At 51.3% G+C, this 19066-nt stretch overlaps 1 protein-coding gene across 1 annotated transcript; it reads right to left on the bottom strand.

Annotated features, from left to right (window-relative positions):
- Positions 1–713: 713 nt before the first annotated feature.
- On the bottom strand, positions 714–17689 carry CRYM (crystallin mu). The gene is made up of 8 exons (XM_081133250.1): positions 17433–17689; positions 16880–17033; positions 14810–14872; positions 8743–8844; positions 6854–7037; positions 3532–3653; positions 2772–2856; positions 714–1059 (listed from the first exon to the last, which is right to left on the bottom strand). The coding sequence occupies exons 1-8, from the start codon at positions 17600–17602 to the stop codon at positions 995–997; spliced, it is 945 nt and encodes a 314-aa protein (XP_080989376.1). The 5' UTR covers positions 17603–17689; the 3' UTR covers positions 714–994.
- Positions 17690–19066: the final 1377 nt, after the last annotated feature.

Here is a 19066-nt window from a genome sequence, read left to right as displayed (position 1 = left end):
TTGGAGACGACAGACTATGATTCAGGAGCTGCTGGTGACCATCCTGCCACTACCAGGGGAAACTCGCTCGATCATGGAGCCAACACTGAAGAGAACAGAGCTGAGGGGTGGAGGCAACAAGCCTGGGTCTTGCGGACACCTGGGGCCCTGGATGCAGCTGTAGCTGGAAGCATTGCCGGTTACTTCTTAGTGACAAGAGTCAATAAATTCCATTCCTCGTCATAGACTCATTCAGCTGAAGGAGTTCGAGTTGTGGTCTCTACCACTTGTGAACAAAGGGGTTCTGACCAACACAGAAGCTAAATTGTCCCCTGAAACTTTAATTGTAAGAAGCAAAAAACAAAAGGCTGCATGTGTGACTGATTGCACTTCTATGAAATGTCCAGAAGAGGCAAATCCATAACGACAGAAGGTAGATTAGTGGTTGCCAGGGGCGGGGAAGGAGGGATGAGGGGTGACTGACAGTGGACATGGAGTGATGGGATGCCCTGGAATTAAACGGTGGTGATGGCTGCACAGCTCTGTGAACAGACCCAAACCCACTGAATTGTACCCTTCAAACTGGTGAATTCTGTAGTACATACATCGTATCTCAATTTTAAAGGTAGAAAACATTTAATTATAGTCATCGGAGCTCCTCCAAAGAGTGAATGGGAACACCAGGTCCCCCCACTTTCCTTGCCACGAGGGACAGAAGTTGGCCAACCAAGAGCTGCAGAAATGGAAAATGCTTTATTTCCAGGAGTTACAGAAGCTAGTGAGGTACCTGGAAAGGGGGTGCTGCTGGAATCTGGGGGACAGAGGGATGGCCGCCCGATTTCACTTTCTAACTACAAACACAAATGGGGTTCTCACTACTTAAGATAAGACATAATGGGCACAAAACTATAGCTCACTGGGCACTGGGTTCCCTCACTCGATCTAGAAATTATGAGTCAACTAGAGGCAACACCCCTTGATCTGTAGCACCCGCTTCAGCACGCAGCGCTGCGTTTCATTTACCAGATGACCAGGAATCGAACACGAATTTGGCTGCAACCAGGTCTTCCACCGCCATTCCTGGAACGGACAGAAATTCGGTTCACTTTTTGTCAGAACAGCTTTTCCTGAGACAGGCCCGGGACTGGCAGTTTCTAGATACACCGTCCATGGTGCCAACGCCCATCAGGGTGAGAAAGACTGACGTGCAACAAGCTCGGGCTTGGAGGGTCTATGAAGGGCAAGCCAAGGCAGGAAATAGGATACTAAGCACAAAATGCCCACCAAACAAACCTCAAGTGTCACTCAAAGTTTAGTGCAGGGGTCAGAAAACTTTCAGTAAAGGGCCAGGTGGTAAGTCCTTAGGTGGGGCCGTATGGTCTCTGCCGCTGTGGGCGGAGCAGCAGCAGTGAGGACAACGGGGCAAGAAACGAGCCTGGCTGTGCTCCAGTCGGACCCTCTCCACGGACTCCGAAGTTTGACTTTCATATAATGCTCATGTGTCACGAAATCTGACTCAATTTCCCCCCCCAAACATCTGAAAATGTAAAAACCATTCCTAGTTTGCAGGTTGTACACAAATAAGCGGTGGGCCGGGTTTGGCCTACAGGCTGTAGTTTGCTGACTCCTGTTCTAGTCCAAACCCTGAATCCTCAGCAACCCCACATGGGCGCGTGTTCTTCAAGGGCAGGGCTGGTTTTTATTAATTTCTGTAGCCACCACTGCACCCAGTATGGAACCTGATACATAACTGGTGTTTAATGCGCACCTGCTGGACGGAGGGATGGGCCGATAAACCAGTCCCCACAGTGAGAAAACAAGACCTGCTCAAGAGGGCAGAGCAGATTTCTGCAGTGTTCTGCTTCCTAGAGGGGCTGGCTGGCCTCCGATCTGCTATGAACTCTGAGACTTTCAGACACAACTGGCCAGTGTGATGACAGCTTTGAACCCGGATCTGGGTAAAGCGTGTACTGCCGTTGCCTGTCTTCCTGTGCATGAGAGATTTTAAAAATAGTTAGGAACTAGCAAGGCACCGCTGCTGACCGACGGGCCTGATGCAGGGTGGCAGAAGCGTCCTGGAGGTTCCGCTGCCACCGAAGCGCGGGGGCTGGATCACGGAAAAGCGGAGGAGCTTCAGAGTGGGCCGGGGGCGTCCTGGGGGGTGGCAACTCATCTACCAACCAGTTCGGGAGTGTCAGTATTTTAGGTATATCAGCTGAATACCGGCTGTTATGTGTGTCTGGCAGGGTGGGAGAGCTGGGCTGACGGGCAGACTGAGCCCATCCTCTCTTGGGCTTCTGCTGGTACCAGCTCAGCTGGTGGTGGGCTCCCTGTGGAAGCTCTGCCTGAGTCAGCAAGCGGGGTGCAGGGAAGGAGGGAATATCCGAGTCTCTCTCACGCTGGGTCTCCCTGCCATTTCCCTTAAGCTCTCAATTTTTTAAACATTTTAATTTTCATCCCCACTTCTGGAGCAGTTCCATTCACATCTGTGTCTAAATGACAGACTATGACGCATGCTGTGTGAGAATCACTTACGCACACTCCTCACTTAACACTCACAAAAACTCAAGGCGGTGAAGAAACCCTGGCTTGGAGAGGTGAGGTCCAAGGGGCAGAGACGGGAGGCCAACCCTGGACTGCCAGTTCCAGAGCTCTTGGGCTTAGCCACTGCACAAAGATGCGTAAACAACGAACCCCAATGATGGATGTCACAACTCGGCCAGCATGGGGCCTGCTGACTGCTTCCTCCTCCCACCAGGGGTTAGATGGAGCCCTGGGAGCAGTGGCCTCACCCAGAGACTTGAACACTGTGGTCTTCTCCCGGTGGGCTGGCTTCACGCCCTTCACCACCTCTCCCAGCTCAGCGAAGATCTCGGCCTGTGAAACGAACACACGTTGGCCCAGGCCGTGGAGCTCACGTCGGCCCCAGGCAGGGAGGGAGGGCTCCCTTGAAGTGGGTAAGAGATAAACTGGATAAAGAGACCATTTGTAAACGGGATGCTATCAGAAGGATGCTTCCCCCTGGAATCCTTTCTGGGGACCATGCACGTGTGATACTGTGAATGCAGAGACAAGTCTGTGGCTGGGGAGTGTCTGCCAGGATGCTGCGTCCTAGGAAATGGGCATATTCTTATCTCAGCTCTCACTTCGGGAGCCCCCTTTTGGCTTATCTGCCCTGGTTACAAGAGAGAAAAAAGGCCAGAAGGCGGCTAACCCACGTTCTATTTTGTGGGCCACACTGGGAAGGTTTCTAGGCTGCACCTGGCCGCCATTTCCTAATCCTACCACTTTCTAGGACAGCCCCGTCTACTGGAAAAACCCAGCAAGCCTTTCTCTCCAGGCCAAGGGGATAAGAAAACATGTCACCAGCAAAATGGCCATGTTACCCTAAGACGGGATCAGAAATGACAGAGAGATGTTTAGGCCCTGTTGCCCCACAAAGAGGTGGGGGCAAGTGAGGCCTGGTGCAGGCCAAACAGGAGGGGAAGCGAATGAAAGCCTGAGGCCCAGGCAAGGCCACCTGGGAAGCAGCCACCAGGAGCAGAGGCTCACCCCTGACAGGAGGACATCTCCAGACTCTTTGAGGGCGGCCTCCCGGGAATCCACGTACAGCACAGCCTGCTCCATGAGCTTGTCGTCCAGCTCTCTCCAGTCGGGTCTGCTGGCTCCCACGGCTGAGAAACAGCACAACAGGCCCTGAGCCCAGAGAGGACGAGGGATACTAACCACGCCCGAGAACGGAAGACAGCGGGCACACTCACACTGGGAATGCCTCATCTCCCTGGGCCAACCCCCTCCGGTCAAGCAAAGCTCAATACTCATTCATGAGAACAGCCCCTGCCATTGCTGGCCTTTCCATTTCAGATCCCGTTTCATTCCTAAAAGATTGCGAGTCAACTTAGCATTCATTTATTGGGTGCCTACTATCTGGGAGATGTTTCACACATATTATTTATAATCTCTACAAGTTCACTTCATGTCTGATTCCCATTTAAAAGATGCACTAACTGAGGCTCAAAGAAATTAAGGTGCTTGTCAAGGTAATGTGTCTAATGCATGTATACCTGAGGCTCTGAGACAGTGGCCTCCCTTTCAGGCCTCTTCCATTTATGGGGCCAGTGACTTCCTTACCCAAACCCTGAAACAGAAGCATCACTTGCAGCTCCTTCACACCCCACACTCGTCCGTCTGTCTCTTCATCATCATTCCTGTTCCTCGCCTCTAACCACTTCTCTCTTAACCGTGACAGCGAGCCCAGGGTCAGGGTCTTGGAGAAAGCCCAATAAAAAGTGAACGGCTCCATCCTGGTGCCGAGCTCTCAGCTCCTCCGCAGAGCCCAGACCCTGATGCCGACTCCTGGTGCTGGCACAGAGGACAACGCAGAGGCCATAACCATGTGCCTGCAGGGCCGGCAGGTAGTAAATGTGAGCAGCTGGTCAGAGGGACTGGACTGGAAATGGTGAGGCCCAAATACACAGAAGAAAGCAGGCCCTTCTCAAGGGGACGCTTGTTATTGAGCCCCAGCTAATGGGAGGCATGTGAGAATGCAGGTCCACCTCTAGCTATTCCAATTTCTTTTCAACAGAAGCTGGAAATCTAATTGCATGTGTTATTTCTTGATTTTTAGAACAGTCAATGGTCCAAACAAAAGACATCTGCTGGCTGGACCCAGCCCAGGCCAGCCAGCCTTTGGAGAGCGCCGTAAAGCCTTAACCAACAGAGGCAGCACTGCGCGCCCTCCAGTCTTCTCTGCTTGTCCCCTCTCCTCACTCTCACACGCTCCCTCAGTCTGATTTTCAAAGAGAGCTGTGTAAGAATGTCAGTCTTGAGGACTCTGTGTGAGGAGATCTACAGAACAAAAGCACTAACGAAGCTCGTAAATAAATCACCAGATGGTGGGAAAACTCCCGGCCTCTCAGGCCTCCTCTCCTCCTCTCTCAGGCACTGGGTAGCTGCTCTGTTCCCCCCATTCTTCTGAGCGGGGCAAGGTCTCAAAGGGTTGTGTGCGCCCACTCAGGCAGAGGGAGGTGGGCCAGGCAGCAGGGGGGGGCCTGATTCAGCCTGGGCTCTGGCCTTGCTTCAGAGGGGCTAGAGCGGGCGAGGGTCAGACACTGGCCACTGGGGTGTGAGCAGGAGGAGGGCGTGGAGGGGTGCCTGGAACCGAGCCTGCCTCTCAGCCAAGCTGTAAAGCAAGTAAAATCCATTGTTGCTGTTTCCTTGTCAACTGCACCTGTAATGCTGCCTCTGTGAACACATAAACCAATTTGATCTTAGGCCAGGGGAATATAAGAGACGTCTTGACTCAAAATCAGGTTGGCCTTCCCTGGGGAAAGAGTCCAAGTGTGAGAAGGATCTGATGTGAGTGCGGTTCTACCAATACCAGCTTTGAAGACAGAGTATCCATGTGGTAAGGAATGTGGGGTTTGCCTCTAGGAGCAAAGAGGGGCCCCAAGGAGACGGGCACCTTCATCCTACAATGTAAGGAACCTGCCACAATGAGACTGCAGCCTGGACAGCACCTTGGTTTCATCCTTTGTAAGAAGAAGACCCACAGACTCCTGGGGTCTCCTGAACCACAGGAACTGTGAGATAGTAAATATGTGCTATTTTAAGCTGGAAAAAAAAAAAATCAAGTCTGCCTTGCTGAAGATTCAGCTCTTGCCCATTTCACCAAGGGCTGGATTCTTTTGATTTCCCAGATCCTTTCAGAAAGGGTCTTACTGTCCATAAAGCCAGACTCAATCCATCTCCTACCTACCACCTCCTACCGACCCCACGGACCCACATCCTAACACCAGTCCTGCAGGCTCAGACCTTCCGTGTGCTTTGTTTCCTTCACAGGACTACCAGTCCATCTATTTGTTTACTTCTTTGCTGTCTATCTCCCCTCAGAGGATGTGAGGGCCAGGAAAGCAGCGACCTTGCATGCCGGCCACTGTGCCAGCCCCGGCAGCTACCCAGTGCCTGGCACGAGGCAGTTCATAAGCACCAGCAAATGACGCAGAGGCACGACCCTCGGCCCTGCGGGCTCGCCTGCCAGTGTGTACAGAGATCTCAGGTTCTGAGTTCACACCACGTGCTTGTCACTGAAACATGGGGCAGCGACAGCATGTTTAAATCCTCTAGTCTTTGCCTGCTCATGCACCAGGATCCAGTCTTCGTATTGAAAGATAATGCCAGGTAGTACTTAAGAGCTTGGGCTCTGAGGGCACAGTGCCTCAGTTCAAATCCCAGCTCTGCCACCAAGGGCCTCTGACTTTGGACAAGTTAGCAGGTGGCTTACTTTCTCTGTGCCTCAGTTTATGCAGCTGTAAAATGGGGGTTGTGATCATAATAGCTCCTAATCTCTTTTGAGGTTGTTGTAAGGATTAAATGACATAAAATACACATAAAGAATTTAAAACAGCACCTGCAATAGCTCTTGCTGTTACCCCAGGGCCATCTGAGGATCTTCAGAGGCCCCAGGAACTCTTATGTGTAGAGCTGTGCCCATCCAATCACATATTATAAAGCATTCACATTTCACATTAAATTTCTTTGGGACTGTAATTAAATTTTTTGTAGTTCTAATTGTTAAGAATAAATGAGTCATTTGGCTTTGTTATTTAAACTTCATTACATTTTAAAACTGAGCTGTGACTGACGGTTTACCACAAAATGTTATACTACATAGAAATTGTATTGGGTTCAGGTTTGCGATTTTTGCTCCATGTGTTGGAATGAGTACTGTTTTCCAGGGCTCACATGTTTCTGAGGCCCTTAAGAAGCTCGGGCATCTGGCAGAGGTAACACAGCTCTGCAGATGCAGCTCCCTGGTCCAGCCTAGGGACCAACGAGTCTGCCCACCAGCTACCCATGAAGCCACTCTGCTTACCATTGATGTGAGCCCCTGGCTTCACCCATTCACCGAACAAAATGGGTTCTGTTGCCATGGTGACCGTGATGATCACATCTGCACCTGTCACAGCCTCCTGGACCGATGAACAGACCCGCACCTCTCCTTGCACTGTGTCCGCAAACTTCTGGGCATTTTCTTTGGTGCGGTTCCATATCCTCACCTTCATTGTGGGTGACAAGAGGGACACTGGTGCCAGGATTGTTTGCTATTTATGTTTCCTCAAGCCCAGAGGTGCCAAAGGAAAGGTGAGCCCCTCTGGGCTCACTCAGGGATGTGCTTATTTAAATCACCCCTCAGGGAGAACAGGCACCTTGTGAAGGATACAACATTAATCTGGGCAGACACCTGGCCAGATATTTGAAAAAGACCTTTCTCTAGCCCTTCCTTTGCAAGGAAGGGGAGTTTTTCTTTTTTAATTTTTATTTACTTATCTTTATTGTTGAGAGTATTACAGATGTCCCCCAGTTTAGGGGAGAAGCTTTTCCATTCTAGCCCAGGACATACAGCATCATTAATTTAATAGCTACTACATAGCCCAATAATTAGCAGAGCAAGTTCTGGACCCGGACAGGGTTGGAATCAACTTACTCTCTCCCTTACTGGTCCTGGAGTTACTTCACTTCATTCAGCCTAAATTCTCATGTCTGTAAAATGCAAATGACAGCTGGGCAAAGTCAGCATGGAGTTCACACTTTATGTTTGGGAGCCTGTGGAGGAGTTGTAGAAGGTATGGGATTGCCTATGGCAGTGCTTTGCGTAGAATAACTTGGTCTCTGAAGGGTGTGTAGGGAATTAAAGATCGGAAGGTCTGAGGAGTGAATGGTGCAGCAGAGGTAAAGGCCCAGAGCAGTAGCTACAACTAGAACCCTGGAGGTGGGGATGTGAGAGCTTGCGTAGCAGATGTTCATGCCTGGGGAGGCGGTTGTCGGCCTTCAACTGAAAATGAGACCTAAACAATCTCTCATAAGGAAATATAATATGGAAATTAACCTATGTGTAAGTAAATGCATCAGCCAAGGTGACAACCAATGCAATATGCCCAGTCATAAGAGAATGGCTACTCATACCACCCTTCTTGATAGAAAGTTATACAAACATTATACAAAAATTAAGGACTCTGTAAAAGTAATGTTGTTACAGCATTCAATGAAAAGGTGGGATATATAACTTGGTACATCTAACATGATTAAAACTATCTTATAAAACGCTGGTGAGAAAAGATTGGAAAATGTGAGCTATTGTTTTTGAAAACAGATACAAGGGCGTTTTTCTGTTGTGTTCTCCCCTAGAGTCCACCTTCCTCACAGCAGAGTTATTATTTTTATCCTAAAACAAATCATACTTTAATCAATCTGCCCCAGCCCTCTCACACGTGTACAAAAAATAAAATAAAAGTAGAATCAAATGTTCCCAGTAGGAAGTGTGAGCTGTGGCTGGGGAAAGGTGGGCCCATATCTGGGCTGCTGTGGCCTCCTGCTCTCCAGACCTCATTCCCAGTTCCTGGATCCACAGCCCCAAATATGAAAGACTCCCAGATTCTCCTAAGATAAGCACAGAGAGGGGCCAGAAGGACAAGTGAGTGCACCGTATCTATCTAACAGATATGATATAATCCTTTAACTAACCGGATAGGCTGGCTGCATCCTCAGGCAAACCCTATGAACTGAGAAACTGGAAAGAGGTGATTCAGGCCTCCCCTGCTTCTCTGAACCAGGACTTCTGGCAAATTCATTTAAATAATGGTCTAGATGGGGCTCTCCACCAAACTGGTTCAGCTTAGCCCTGCTGTAGTGACGGAGCAGAGCCCGAGGGAGGTCCCGGCAGCTCCCTCCCCCTGGGTCCGCCCCGGCCCTCCCAGGACTCACCTCCTTGTAGGAGAACTGCTCTATGAAGACCTCATAATGGCTGTAGGCCTGGACCCCAGCCCCCAGGATGCACAGCACTTCACTGCTGGGTGGTTTCAAAAACTATTTGAGAGAAACGAGACGGCAAAGGTCAAGGGAGACACCGGCAGCCGGGTGAGGAACGAATGCCGTCTGAGTGTAGGTGGCCCCCGCCCTCCCTTCGGCTCCCTCAAGCGCTCTCTGGCAGCACCTGGCCCACCCGACCCGTCCCCGGGGAACCACCACTGAACTCTCTGTTTTCAGGAGTTTGGCTTTTTCAGATTAAGCCCTGGAGACCTGAGGCAGGGTCTAGGCGACACAGACAACAATACTGTACTGTAACCAGCAATCCCGCTGAGAGGCTAGAACGTAACTGTTCTAACCACTGACAAGAAAGGATGACAGTCAGCAGGACAGAGGCGCCGATTATCGCTCCACGGCGATCACACTGCAACATGCGCAGGTGCCAAATTCACATGGCGACCCCCTTACAGCGTTCAAGGACAGGTTTTTCAAAGTCTCTTGGGAAATCAAGGCGATGTCATTTCGTGTTTCCGTTGCTCTTGGGAGAGTGGGACGGAAGGAGGGAGCCTTCACTGAGCCCGAGACGAGCCAGTGCTTTACCTGCGCGATATCTTAGTCCAGACCACGATGCATGAGCTAGGCCCCTTCGTCCGCCTTCCTCTTACCCGTGAGGAAACTGAGGTCAGAGAGGATCAGTAGCTTGCTCAGGGCCCAGCAGCCATCGGGCAGCGGAGCCCTAACCACAGCTGTCACTCTCCAAAGCCCATGCTCTTTCTCCTGCGCTACCCCCCCTTAGGGACAGGACAAGCCACACCCACGTCTCAGAGCTCTGGGTCGCTACTAAGGCCTGCCTGGAACTGAGGTGCCCTCGGGACCCGGGTTCTCAGCTGTATTTGCTGAGCCCCTCTGTTTATCTTTTCTCAGCCTCTGTGTTCCATTAAAGAGGAAGGTAGAGCTGGCCTGTGGCACCGACCGAGGGTGCACGTGTCTGCGTTTGGGAGTGGGGTTCTCTCACCAGCTAGATCAGGGCAGCTCTTCAGTGAAGCCTTCCTGACCTCCGACAGGACTTGACACTTCACAGCTCTTACTTGCTTACAGGTGCGTTTCCTTGTATTGATCTATAGCCCACAAGGACAGAAGCTGCCTTATTTGCACAGAATTGGCATTAGAGCAGGGTTTCTTCACCTCAGGACTACTACATTAGGGCTGGATAACTCTTTGTTGGCAGGAGGTGGGTGGGTGGGTTGTCCTGTGCATTACAGGGTATTTAGCAGCATCCCTGGCCTCTATCCATTAGATGCTGGTAGCACCTCCCATCCACACTCCCTCAATTGTGACAACCAAAATTGTCTCCAGGCTGCTAAATGTCCCTGGGGCAGGTGGCAAAATTGTCCTTGGTTAAAAGCTTCCTTGGCAGAGAGGAAGGATATCACTTGCCCCTCGAACTGTTTTTTAAAGTAAGTCCTTGTTCTGCCTTTTCTCTACTTAATTTAGCAAAATTTCAGCTCCTTGGGTCTGCTCCTTCCTACAATGCTAATTACTGAAATTCTGGAGTGTGGACTTAAAAGTAAAAGTCTTCTTAATCATCAATTACTGGTAAAAAGGAGTATCAGAAATATCATTAAATGTTCACCTCTCCTAGAGCTGCAGAAGGTGATACCACTTGTGACATAAACTATTGTTCAAAGAATCTGCTCTGAAAAGGTTTCAAAATGACAATTTCCACAAGACTAGCACTCATGCATCTGTCTAATACGGAGAACTAGGTGACTTTTCCTTAACTACATCAATTGTTTTCTGTTCTCAGTTAATGTCAATCTACTCTTGGAAGTACACTTGGGCTTAGGAAATTGCTAGTGTCCTGTAAAAGTAACCTTCATCCTCTGAAACGAAATGTCCAATTCTGATGGGTTACCTTACTTGGTAATTTGTTGCCTCAGTAGTAATGTTATGATTGACATATCTTTTTGTAAACAGTATAATGTTTATAAGATTTATTAAATCGTAACAGGATTAGCGGCACTTCATTCTTTTCCTGTAAGCATGAAGAAAATTAAAAACACGTATATAAATTGGCTAGGGTTCTCACTTAAACAAAGAATTGGCAAGTCTGTGTTTCATTTGCATCTGTTAAGGTCTGCCATGGTCTGGCCCTCCTATCTCTCCAGCCCCCCTCTCATGCCATGCACTCCTGTCCTCCAGCCACACCAGCTTCCTTGCAGGTTCCCAAACACATGCCTCAGTCAACCACAGGGCCTTTTCACAGGTTTTTCCCCCTTCCTGCCCCTCATGAGTAACTCCTATTATTCTTCAAATCTCAGCTCAGATATCCCTTACCCAGGAAGCCTTCCCAAATCCTACACACTAGATCAAGACCCCCTGTTTTACTCTCTCCTAGCACTTCACCCCTTCCATTCAATGTATTTGGCAGGGTTGTAGTTTCACATTAATCGGTGTGATCTTTGTATTAATATGTCTCCCTACATGGACTCAGTGCTCCCTGATGGCAGACACTGTATCTGCTTTCACTTACCATTCTATGCCCTATGCTGAACACAGGCCTGGCACCTGGCGGGCACTCAAATATCTGTCGAATAAATGCATGGCAAGGGTAAACCCTGCTGTATGGTGGCACCTTGAGAAAGCACGTCAGAGGCCCCAGCTCAGGTTCCGTGCAACCCAAATGCACAGAAGGGTACAGTGTCCGCCTGACCTGAGAACTCCCTGTACTTCTCCCAAAGCCCTAAATGAAAAAGAGGTGAAAGTGAAACATTCTACCCTCACAGAGCAAAAAGCAAAACAGACCCTTTGTTCCTTGTAGAGGAATCTATCCGACCCCTGGCTGGAGCTGTGGGGTTTGCCAGCACTCTGCACCCCCCACCCAGTGAGTCTCAGCTCTCTGGGAGTGCCCGTTTCTCTCAGGGCAACTGAGAGGTGGGCCTACAGCACTTTGGTTCCCAAACCTGGTTGATCATCAGAATAACCCAGAGACTATTTAGGTTCTTGGGCCCCACCCTCAGCACTTTGATTCAGGGTTTGGGAACCTGAATTTTTTTTAAACTGCCCAGGTGATGCTGCTGCATAGCGTGTTTTGGAAACTACTGATCTGGGACAGGAAGGCCAGGCAGCCCTGGCAGACCCACCGCCACCTGGTGTGATGGTAGGTAACCCTGGCCTCCATTTCTTCGTGCATTAAATGAGGTCAACATACTTGCTCTGCCTTCCTCACTGAAATCCAGAGACAAGTCAACACAGTGGGTTGGGAATTATTTTGACAAGGACCAACGTCCTTTACCAACATCAGGCAGCATCGTTAGAGCCACTCTGTTCCTAAGTTACCAACGGGCATGTCCAAAGGAGCCCCTTATTATTTCAATTTGAGTTGGGTCTGGATATAATTTTTAAAAAAATGAAACTAGACCACCAACTTACACCAAACACAAAAATAAACTCAAAATGTATAAAAGACCTAAATGTAAGTTGTGAAACCATAAGAAAACATAGGCAGTAAAGTTACAGACATCTCACACAGTGCAACTTTCACTGATACATCTCCTAGGGCAACAGAAACAAAAGAAAAAATAAACATATGGGACTACATCAAACTAAAAAGCTTCTGCACAGCAAAAGAAATCAGCCTCAAAATGCAAAGGAATCCTACCATACGGGAAAACATATTTGCCAAGGCTGAATCTGGTAAGGGGCTAATCTCCAAAGTGTACAAAGAACTCACAGCACTCAGCAAGAGAAAGACAAACAAACCCAATTAAAAAATGGGCAAAGGCCCGGCCGGGCATGGCTCAGTGGTTGAGCGGCAACCCAGGATCCAGGCGTTCAGGGTTCGATTCCCGGTCAGGGCACATGCCCCGGTTGTGGGCTCTCAATCCCCAGTCGGGGCGGTACAGGAGGCAGCCGATCAATGACTCTCTCATCATTGATGTTTCTATCTCCCTCTCTCCCTCTCCTTTCCTCTCTCTGAAATCAATAAAGATATATAAAAAAAAAAAATGGGCAAAGGACCTGAATAGACACTTCTCCAAAGTGGACATGCAGATGCCAAGAGACATGTGAAAAAATGCTCAAAGTCACTAATCATCAGAGATGCAAATTAAAACAACGAAATATCGCTTCACACCTGTCAGAATGGCTGCCACCAATAAATCATCAAACGGTAAGTCCTGGCAAGGCTGTGGAGAAAGGGGAACCTGGTACACTGCTGGGAATGCAGACTGGTGCAGCCACTGTGGAAAACAGTGTGGAGTTGCTTCAAAAAATTAAATATGGAACTGCCATTTGACTCAGTGAACCCACTTCTGGGAATATATCCTAAGAATCCTGAAACATTAATCAGAAAGAATATATGCACCACTATGTTCATAGCAGTGCAGTTTACAATAGCTAAGATCTGGAAACAGCCCAAGTGCCCATCAGTAGATGAGTGGGTGAAAAAGCTGTGTGACCTGTACACCATGGAATATTATGCAGCTGTAAGGAAGAAGAATCTCGGACCCTTTGGGACAGTATGGAAGGACCTGGAGAAAATTATGCTAATCGAAATAAGCCAGGCAGAGAAAGACAAACATCACATGATCTCACTTATATGTGGAATCTAAAGAACTTAATAAACTGACGAACAGAGCAGATTCAATGACATGGAAGCATGGATCAGGCTGACGAATCTCAGCGAGAAGGAGAGGGCAGGGGGCTGGAGGGGGAGAGATTTACCAAAGAATTTATATACATATATGCACAACCAGAGGGCACAGCCATTGGTGTGGTGAGGGCCTGGGGAGGGGGGTGGAAGGGGCAGAAGGGGTCACTGGGGACAGAAAGAGACATCTGTAATATTTTGAACAATAAGACAAAAACAAACACCAAGCCAGTTCATCAGGGTGTGTGTTGAGGCCACTCCCTTCCCACAGGATTGCCGGTTAATCCTGGCCTCCCCGCCGCAGGGACAGGCGCAAAGCCTGCGCACCTGGTGCCTGCGGGCCAGCCCTCTGCGGGATCACATTTCCTCCAGTCAGGCCTCTGAACCGGAGCGCCCAGGCCTTGTCCTCCAGTTCATGTGAAAGGCTGCAGACTCCCACAGCCCCACACTCAGCCCTCTAGGTCTCCTCTTCTTAACTCTCACCTCTAAAAATACTGTTTTTGCAGTAGGCGGCCCTGACGCTGCTTAGGAACAGCAACCCCCCATCGCTTCCTTCTGCCCAGAGAGCTCCTCCCCCCTTCCACTGCTGCTTCCTTCAGTCTTTACTCAGATGTCACCTTCACAGTGAAGCCTTTTCTGGATAATTTAAAACATATCCCTCCCAAAGACTCTAGATTCTGATTTATTTTCAACCTTCTAACATACTATTTGTTTTCTGTTGGTGACAGTGTTTTGTTTTGTTTTAAAAGCAAATCCTGACATATTATTAAACTCAAAAGAGGTTTCTTGTCTGCTAAGTTATCTTCTTAGCAAATCATACTGTGTCTGTGCCACTCTGCTGTGCTCACCGCCACGCACGCCGCAGGGTCAGTGAGTCCTGGCGAGGGAACGGGAGCCGGGCTCAGGTCTCTTTGGCTCAGTCTCTGCTTCTTGTGCAGACCTGGCTGTGGCCTACGAGGCAGCCGCAGCTTTACCAGAAACGGAGGGGTACAGGGGCAAGAACAGTCTTGGGAGTCAAAGGAGTCAAATTTTAAATTCTTTTCTCTGCCACTTAGTAGCAACTCGCATAGCCTCTCTGAACCACATTCCCTATGCCTGGCAAACACAGGGGATCACATCTACTTTGCAAGGTTGAGGTGAGGGTCAGGAGCGAGGCACAGAAGGTGCCTGGGATCTGGCCATGCTCCTTGAACGGCAGCTAGTCAACCGTGAGTCACTGCACTCGCCTGACATCCCGTGTCTGGCACGTGGAGCTCCAGCTAAGCCAAAGGAGACCTGAAATAAGTTCCTCTCTTCTCCCTTGGGCATTCGAGCTGAGACGCCCCAGCGCCCGCCCCAGCCCTCCTCCACAGCACAGCCAGGCTCCCGCCTTACCTTGGTGGCGATGGCAGACACCGCAGCTGTCCTCTTTGCAGTTATGACACTTCCATCCATGACCTTGGAGAAAAGGACAGACAATGAGCAAGGAGCACCCGTATCCACTACTCAAGAGAAGGGAGTGCTCTAAAAGCAGAGCCCTGGGAAGTGCTCTAGTACCCTACAAAGGGCAAGGGCCTGGAGCCAATCCTTCCACTTACGAGGGACGCAGCTTCGAACGCATCTCTTGATCTTTGAGCACAAGTTTCCTCACTTCTAAAAATCGTGAGGACTAAATGCATTGGCACAAGTGAAGACGTCTAGCACACGCCCGCCCTCAGGAATCCCCATTTTCTTTTCTTGCCCCGGGCTTCTCAAAACACCAAATTAAGGAGGAACTTGAGGAACGGGTCGTGTGACATCTGTGCAAGGACCACGAATCTCTGCCTCAGTGGCTCTCAGCTCGTGCTGCAAGTGTGGGGAGATGTGTGAAGATGCAGACGCTGAGACGAGCTGTGATGAACGGAAGGCGACCCTGGGAGGGGCAGTCACCCTTGTTTCTGAAAGCTCCCAGGTGGTTCTGAATGAGGCCTGGCTAGTCATGACCCCATCCTTTGTGCGATTCTCCTCTGGGTATTTTATTCGTCTCAGTGGATCCTCAGCAGGAAGGATCAGTATTCTCATTTTATAGACAAGAAAGGAATCACTTGCTACTGAGCAGATTCAGGAAGGATCTACAGCCTTGTCCTGTGGCCAGAAGGTCTGGGCTGGTCCCACTTTCCTGGGAAACCACAGTTGGCAAGCAGTGTAGGTGCCAAGTCCATGGATGAGCTAGATACTCTTCCCAGAGGAGTAATGAACAGTTAGGTTTCCTGGGGGGCCAGGAATTCAGAGAAGGAAGAGCTAAGGCCCCAGGGGAGGTCCGGGTGGAATTGTGGAGCGTGTCCCCAGCGAGGTCTCAGCTGCCTGGAATCACAGGCAGCCTGCAGGGCACAGAGTGCAGGCACTGAGAGGACAAGCTCCACAGTCAGACATTCCTGCTCTTGCACTAACCAGCTGTGTGACCTCAAACAAAGTGACTGTGGGACCTCAACAGAAACTGTGTGGGGATGTAATAAGAAACTCCCACAGGGAATGGTGTCGAATTGAATGAGATAAATTTATCCTGACTGGCATGTGATAAGTGAGCAGCAGGAGGCAGTTAGAAAGGCAGAAGAGCATAGTCTTAAGAGAGTCCAGCCCCTAGACTTACACAAAGTACTTCTGAAGTCGGCCACGCCTCTTATTAACGACCTAAGCCTGGGTAAGTTGGACCTAGTTGTTTTATGACTCAGTTTCCTCATCTGCAAAATGGGGATAATAGTATTACTTACTTACCTCACAGAATGATTTAAAAAAATTTTTTAAATATGTTTTTATTGAGAGAGGAAAGAAGAGGGAGAGGGAGATAGAAACATCAATGATGAGAGAGTCAGTGATAGGCTGCCTCCTGCAAACCGCCTACTGGGGATGGAGCTTGAAACCTGGGCATGTGCCCTGACTGAGCATCCAACCATGACCTCCTGGTTCATAGGTCAAGGCTCAACCACAGAGCCATGCTGGCCAGGCTAGAATGACTGTAAGTATTACAAGAGTGCACGTGAAGTGAGTGCTCAGTAAAAGTGTACTACTGCTCTTTTCTCCTACTGTCTGTCATTAAACGTTAAAACAGGTCACTGGGTGCCCCGCAGAAAAGACTCCCGGGGGTGCAGAACACTCCTGCTCTTCCACCTTACAGAGATTCACTAAATAAATGTTTTCTCGGCTACTGGCTTTGTTCAAGTTGTATGTTTGGATTAACCGGTACAGGGACAGAAAGAGTGAGGAGACGAATCCTTCGGCAGTGTCACACATGGGGAGCAGCAGTGGGCTGGGTACCGGGTGCTAGAAACAGATTCATGGTCGCAGATAATCTTCACGGCCACTGCTATCCAGCCACTCAGAGGGGCATGTGTGGTCATCATCAAAACTCCCCTGGCTGGTGGGGAGCTCATTCCCAGCCTGGCTCTGGGCAGGGCCCACTCCCCCCCAGGGCAGGGAGCTGCTCACCGCCAGGAGGGAGCCGTTGCTGGGCTCAAAGAGAAGCACAGTGGCCTGGTGGGAGGGGACAGCGGAGCTGGTGCTGTGGCCCTCGTAGAAGGTGACCAACTTGGTGGTCAAGGCGTCCTCCGCAGCACTGTAGGCAGGCATGACCCCCAGGAAACTACAAGGAGAGAGGGAGCAGCTTCAGCCCCTCCCCACCCCTCGAGGCCCCAAGCACCTTCCGTTCTCGCCCCTCATCCCGGCCCTAGGGACCCTCTCCCTCCCCCAGCCCCCTGCGCCTCCCTTTGGCGTGGGCACCGCGCGTTCTAGAGTCCAGCCCTGCCACCTACTGACGGGGCAGCCTTGGGTCGGTCGCTTAACCTCTCTGAGTCTCGGTTTTCCCAGCAGTAAATACCTCCCCTAGACACGGTAATTCCCGGGAGGCGCGCACTTGGCGGAGTGGGAGCGCACGTTACCGGCGGCCACCAGCAGGCCCTCCCTTCCTTCCTCCCTCTTCCTCCCCCTCCTCTCCTTCTCCCCCAGGCTCCCCAGCCCCCGGCCCCGGCCTCCCCTTACTCACCCCCGGTGCCTGGCCACCGGCACCACGGTGCGCACCGGCTGCGTGACCCCGCCCGCGGGGCCGCTGGAGAAGTTGGCCAGAGCCGCCTCCAGCGGCGGGATGAGGGGGCTGGAGCTGCGGAGGTGGCCCCGCACCTCGGCCGCGCTCAGGAACACGGGCGCCGAGCTCATCGCGCCGCGCGCCTCTAACCTCCGGGCCGCGCTTCCCGAGCCCCGGCCGCGCGCTTTAAGGGCTCGGCCGCGCTCGCCGCCCAGCCCCGGGGCGGAGCCAGACGGTCCCCGCCCCCCGCCCCCCGCGGCGCAGCAGGGTCTCCCCCGCCCGGCGGCCGGTGCGCCGGCCACGGAACCCAGGAGGCGGCGGCCTGGAACCATCCTCGCGCCCCTCCTCGGCGATTAGCGACGGGCACTGTCCGCGGAGGCGCCCGCGCCCACCCGCCCTCCTCCCCGCCGCGGCCGCGCCGCTCGCCTTCTCCGTCCACCCGCCTGGGAAAGAAGAGGAGGGGAAACCGGGGCAAACGACGGCGGGGCTCCTTTTTTTTCCTTCTTAAATTATGGTAACCTACTGGGCGAGTTTGTTGTTGTGGACGAGCTGTTCCACGTCCTTACGCGTCCTGGGCTGAGTCCTGTGCGCGCCCGGACCCAGGTGGAACCCGAAACCTCGGTGCACCTGGAGGCTCCAGCAGACCTGGCTACCCGCGGGGCTGCTGCGAGATCCCGGGTGAAGGGAGGGGGTTGTTAAGAAACACTTTTCCCTCCATTCTGCCCCACCTGGAGTCCCCTTTCCCAGCCCGCTTCCCCTCCAGGCCGCCCTCGGTGCCGGCGGCGCGCCCCTGAGGCGCAGCTTTCCCTCGGAACCACCGGCCCAGCACCCGGCGCCTGTAAGGGGGAGGTTCCGAGGGCGGGAGGGAAAGGCCTCAGTCACAGCAACAGCCAGAACGCATGCGATGACTTAGATTTGGGTCTTGTTTTTAAAAATGTTATACTTGAGAGGAGGAAACTCTTTCGTGTTTCTTTCAGAACCTTGCGCAGTATCCACATGGGAAGGTGACCCGGGATCTGGCCAGTACGCACCAGCGCGAGACCAGTGACAGGTAAAGTAATGCTTCTGATAGTTCAAAGAAAAGAGAGAAATTATTTTGACCAGAGGTTAGATAAGGGTCATGAGAGAGGGGGGATATACAAAGGCTAAATATAAAATTAGTAACGATAAGACAGCAGGGACAGGCTGTTGATTCTGCACCGGGCACTGCATGCACCACGCACTGGATGCGCATGGTCTCGCTGGATGGCGCGCCCTCTGTGGCAGGTAAGTGCTGTATGTCCATCTGAGCTCTGAGAGGCGGAGCAGGGCTTTGTCCAAAGTCACCCAGCACGTGAGCAGAGGAGTTGGGGTCTGCCCTTGAAGTCTGACCCCAGAACTCTACTCCAAACATTTCGCTACATGAGCAGAGAGGGAGGAAGGCGTTTCAGGCCAGGTGAAGCCCAGGGGTGGACGGCGTGCTGTTTAGTCCTTGGCAACCTGTCTTGCCGGACAGAGCTGGGCTGGAGCTACAAGCCTAGAGGGTCAGCAGGCCTCTGCACTTGCACCCGGGAAGTGCCCTGCTGACCCCAGACAGACCCCGAGGAGAAGGTGGA

This window comes from Miniopterus schreibersii, assembly GCF_964146895.1.
Source record: "Miniopterus schreibersii genome assembly, chromosome: 3".
In the NCBI taxonomy this organism is placed as follows: Eukaryota; Metazoa; Chordata; class Mammalia; order Chiroptera; family Miniopteridae; genus Miniopterus; species Miniopterus schreibersii.
This window is presented reverse-complemented; position numbering and strand designations above follow the sequence as displayed.

What these genes read in the sequence shown, in the direction of transcription:
- CRYM (XM_081133250.1), bottom strand. Translation starts at nt 17,602, where the DNA reads ATGAGCTCGGCGCCCGTGTTCCTGAGCGCGGCCGAGGTGCGGGGCCAC. An exon ending in GCCAGGGGCTCACATCAATG is followed by an intron (nt 3,654 to 6,853) that starts GTAAGCAGAGTG and finishes GCTGTTTCTCAG; the next exon opens with CCGTGGGAGCCAGCAGACCC. An exon ending in GAGATGTCCTCCTGTCAGGG is followed by an intron (nt 2,857 to 3,531) that starts GTGAGCCTCTGC and finishes TTCGTTTCACAG; the next exon opens with GCCGAGATCTTCGCTGAGCT.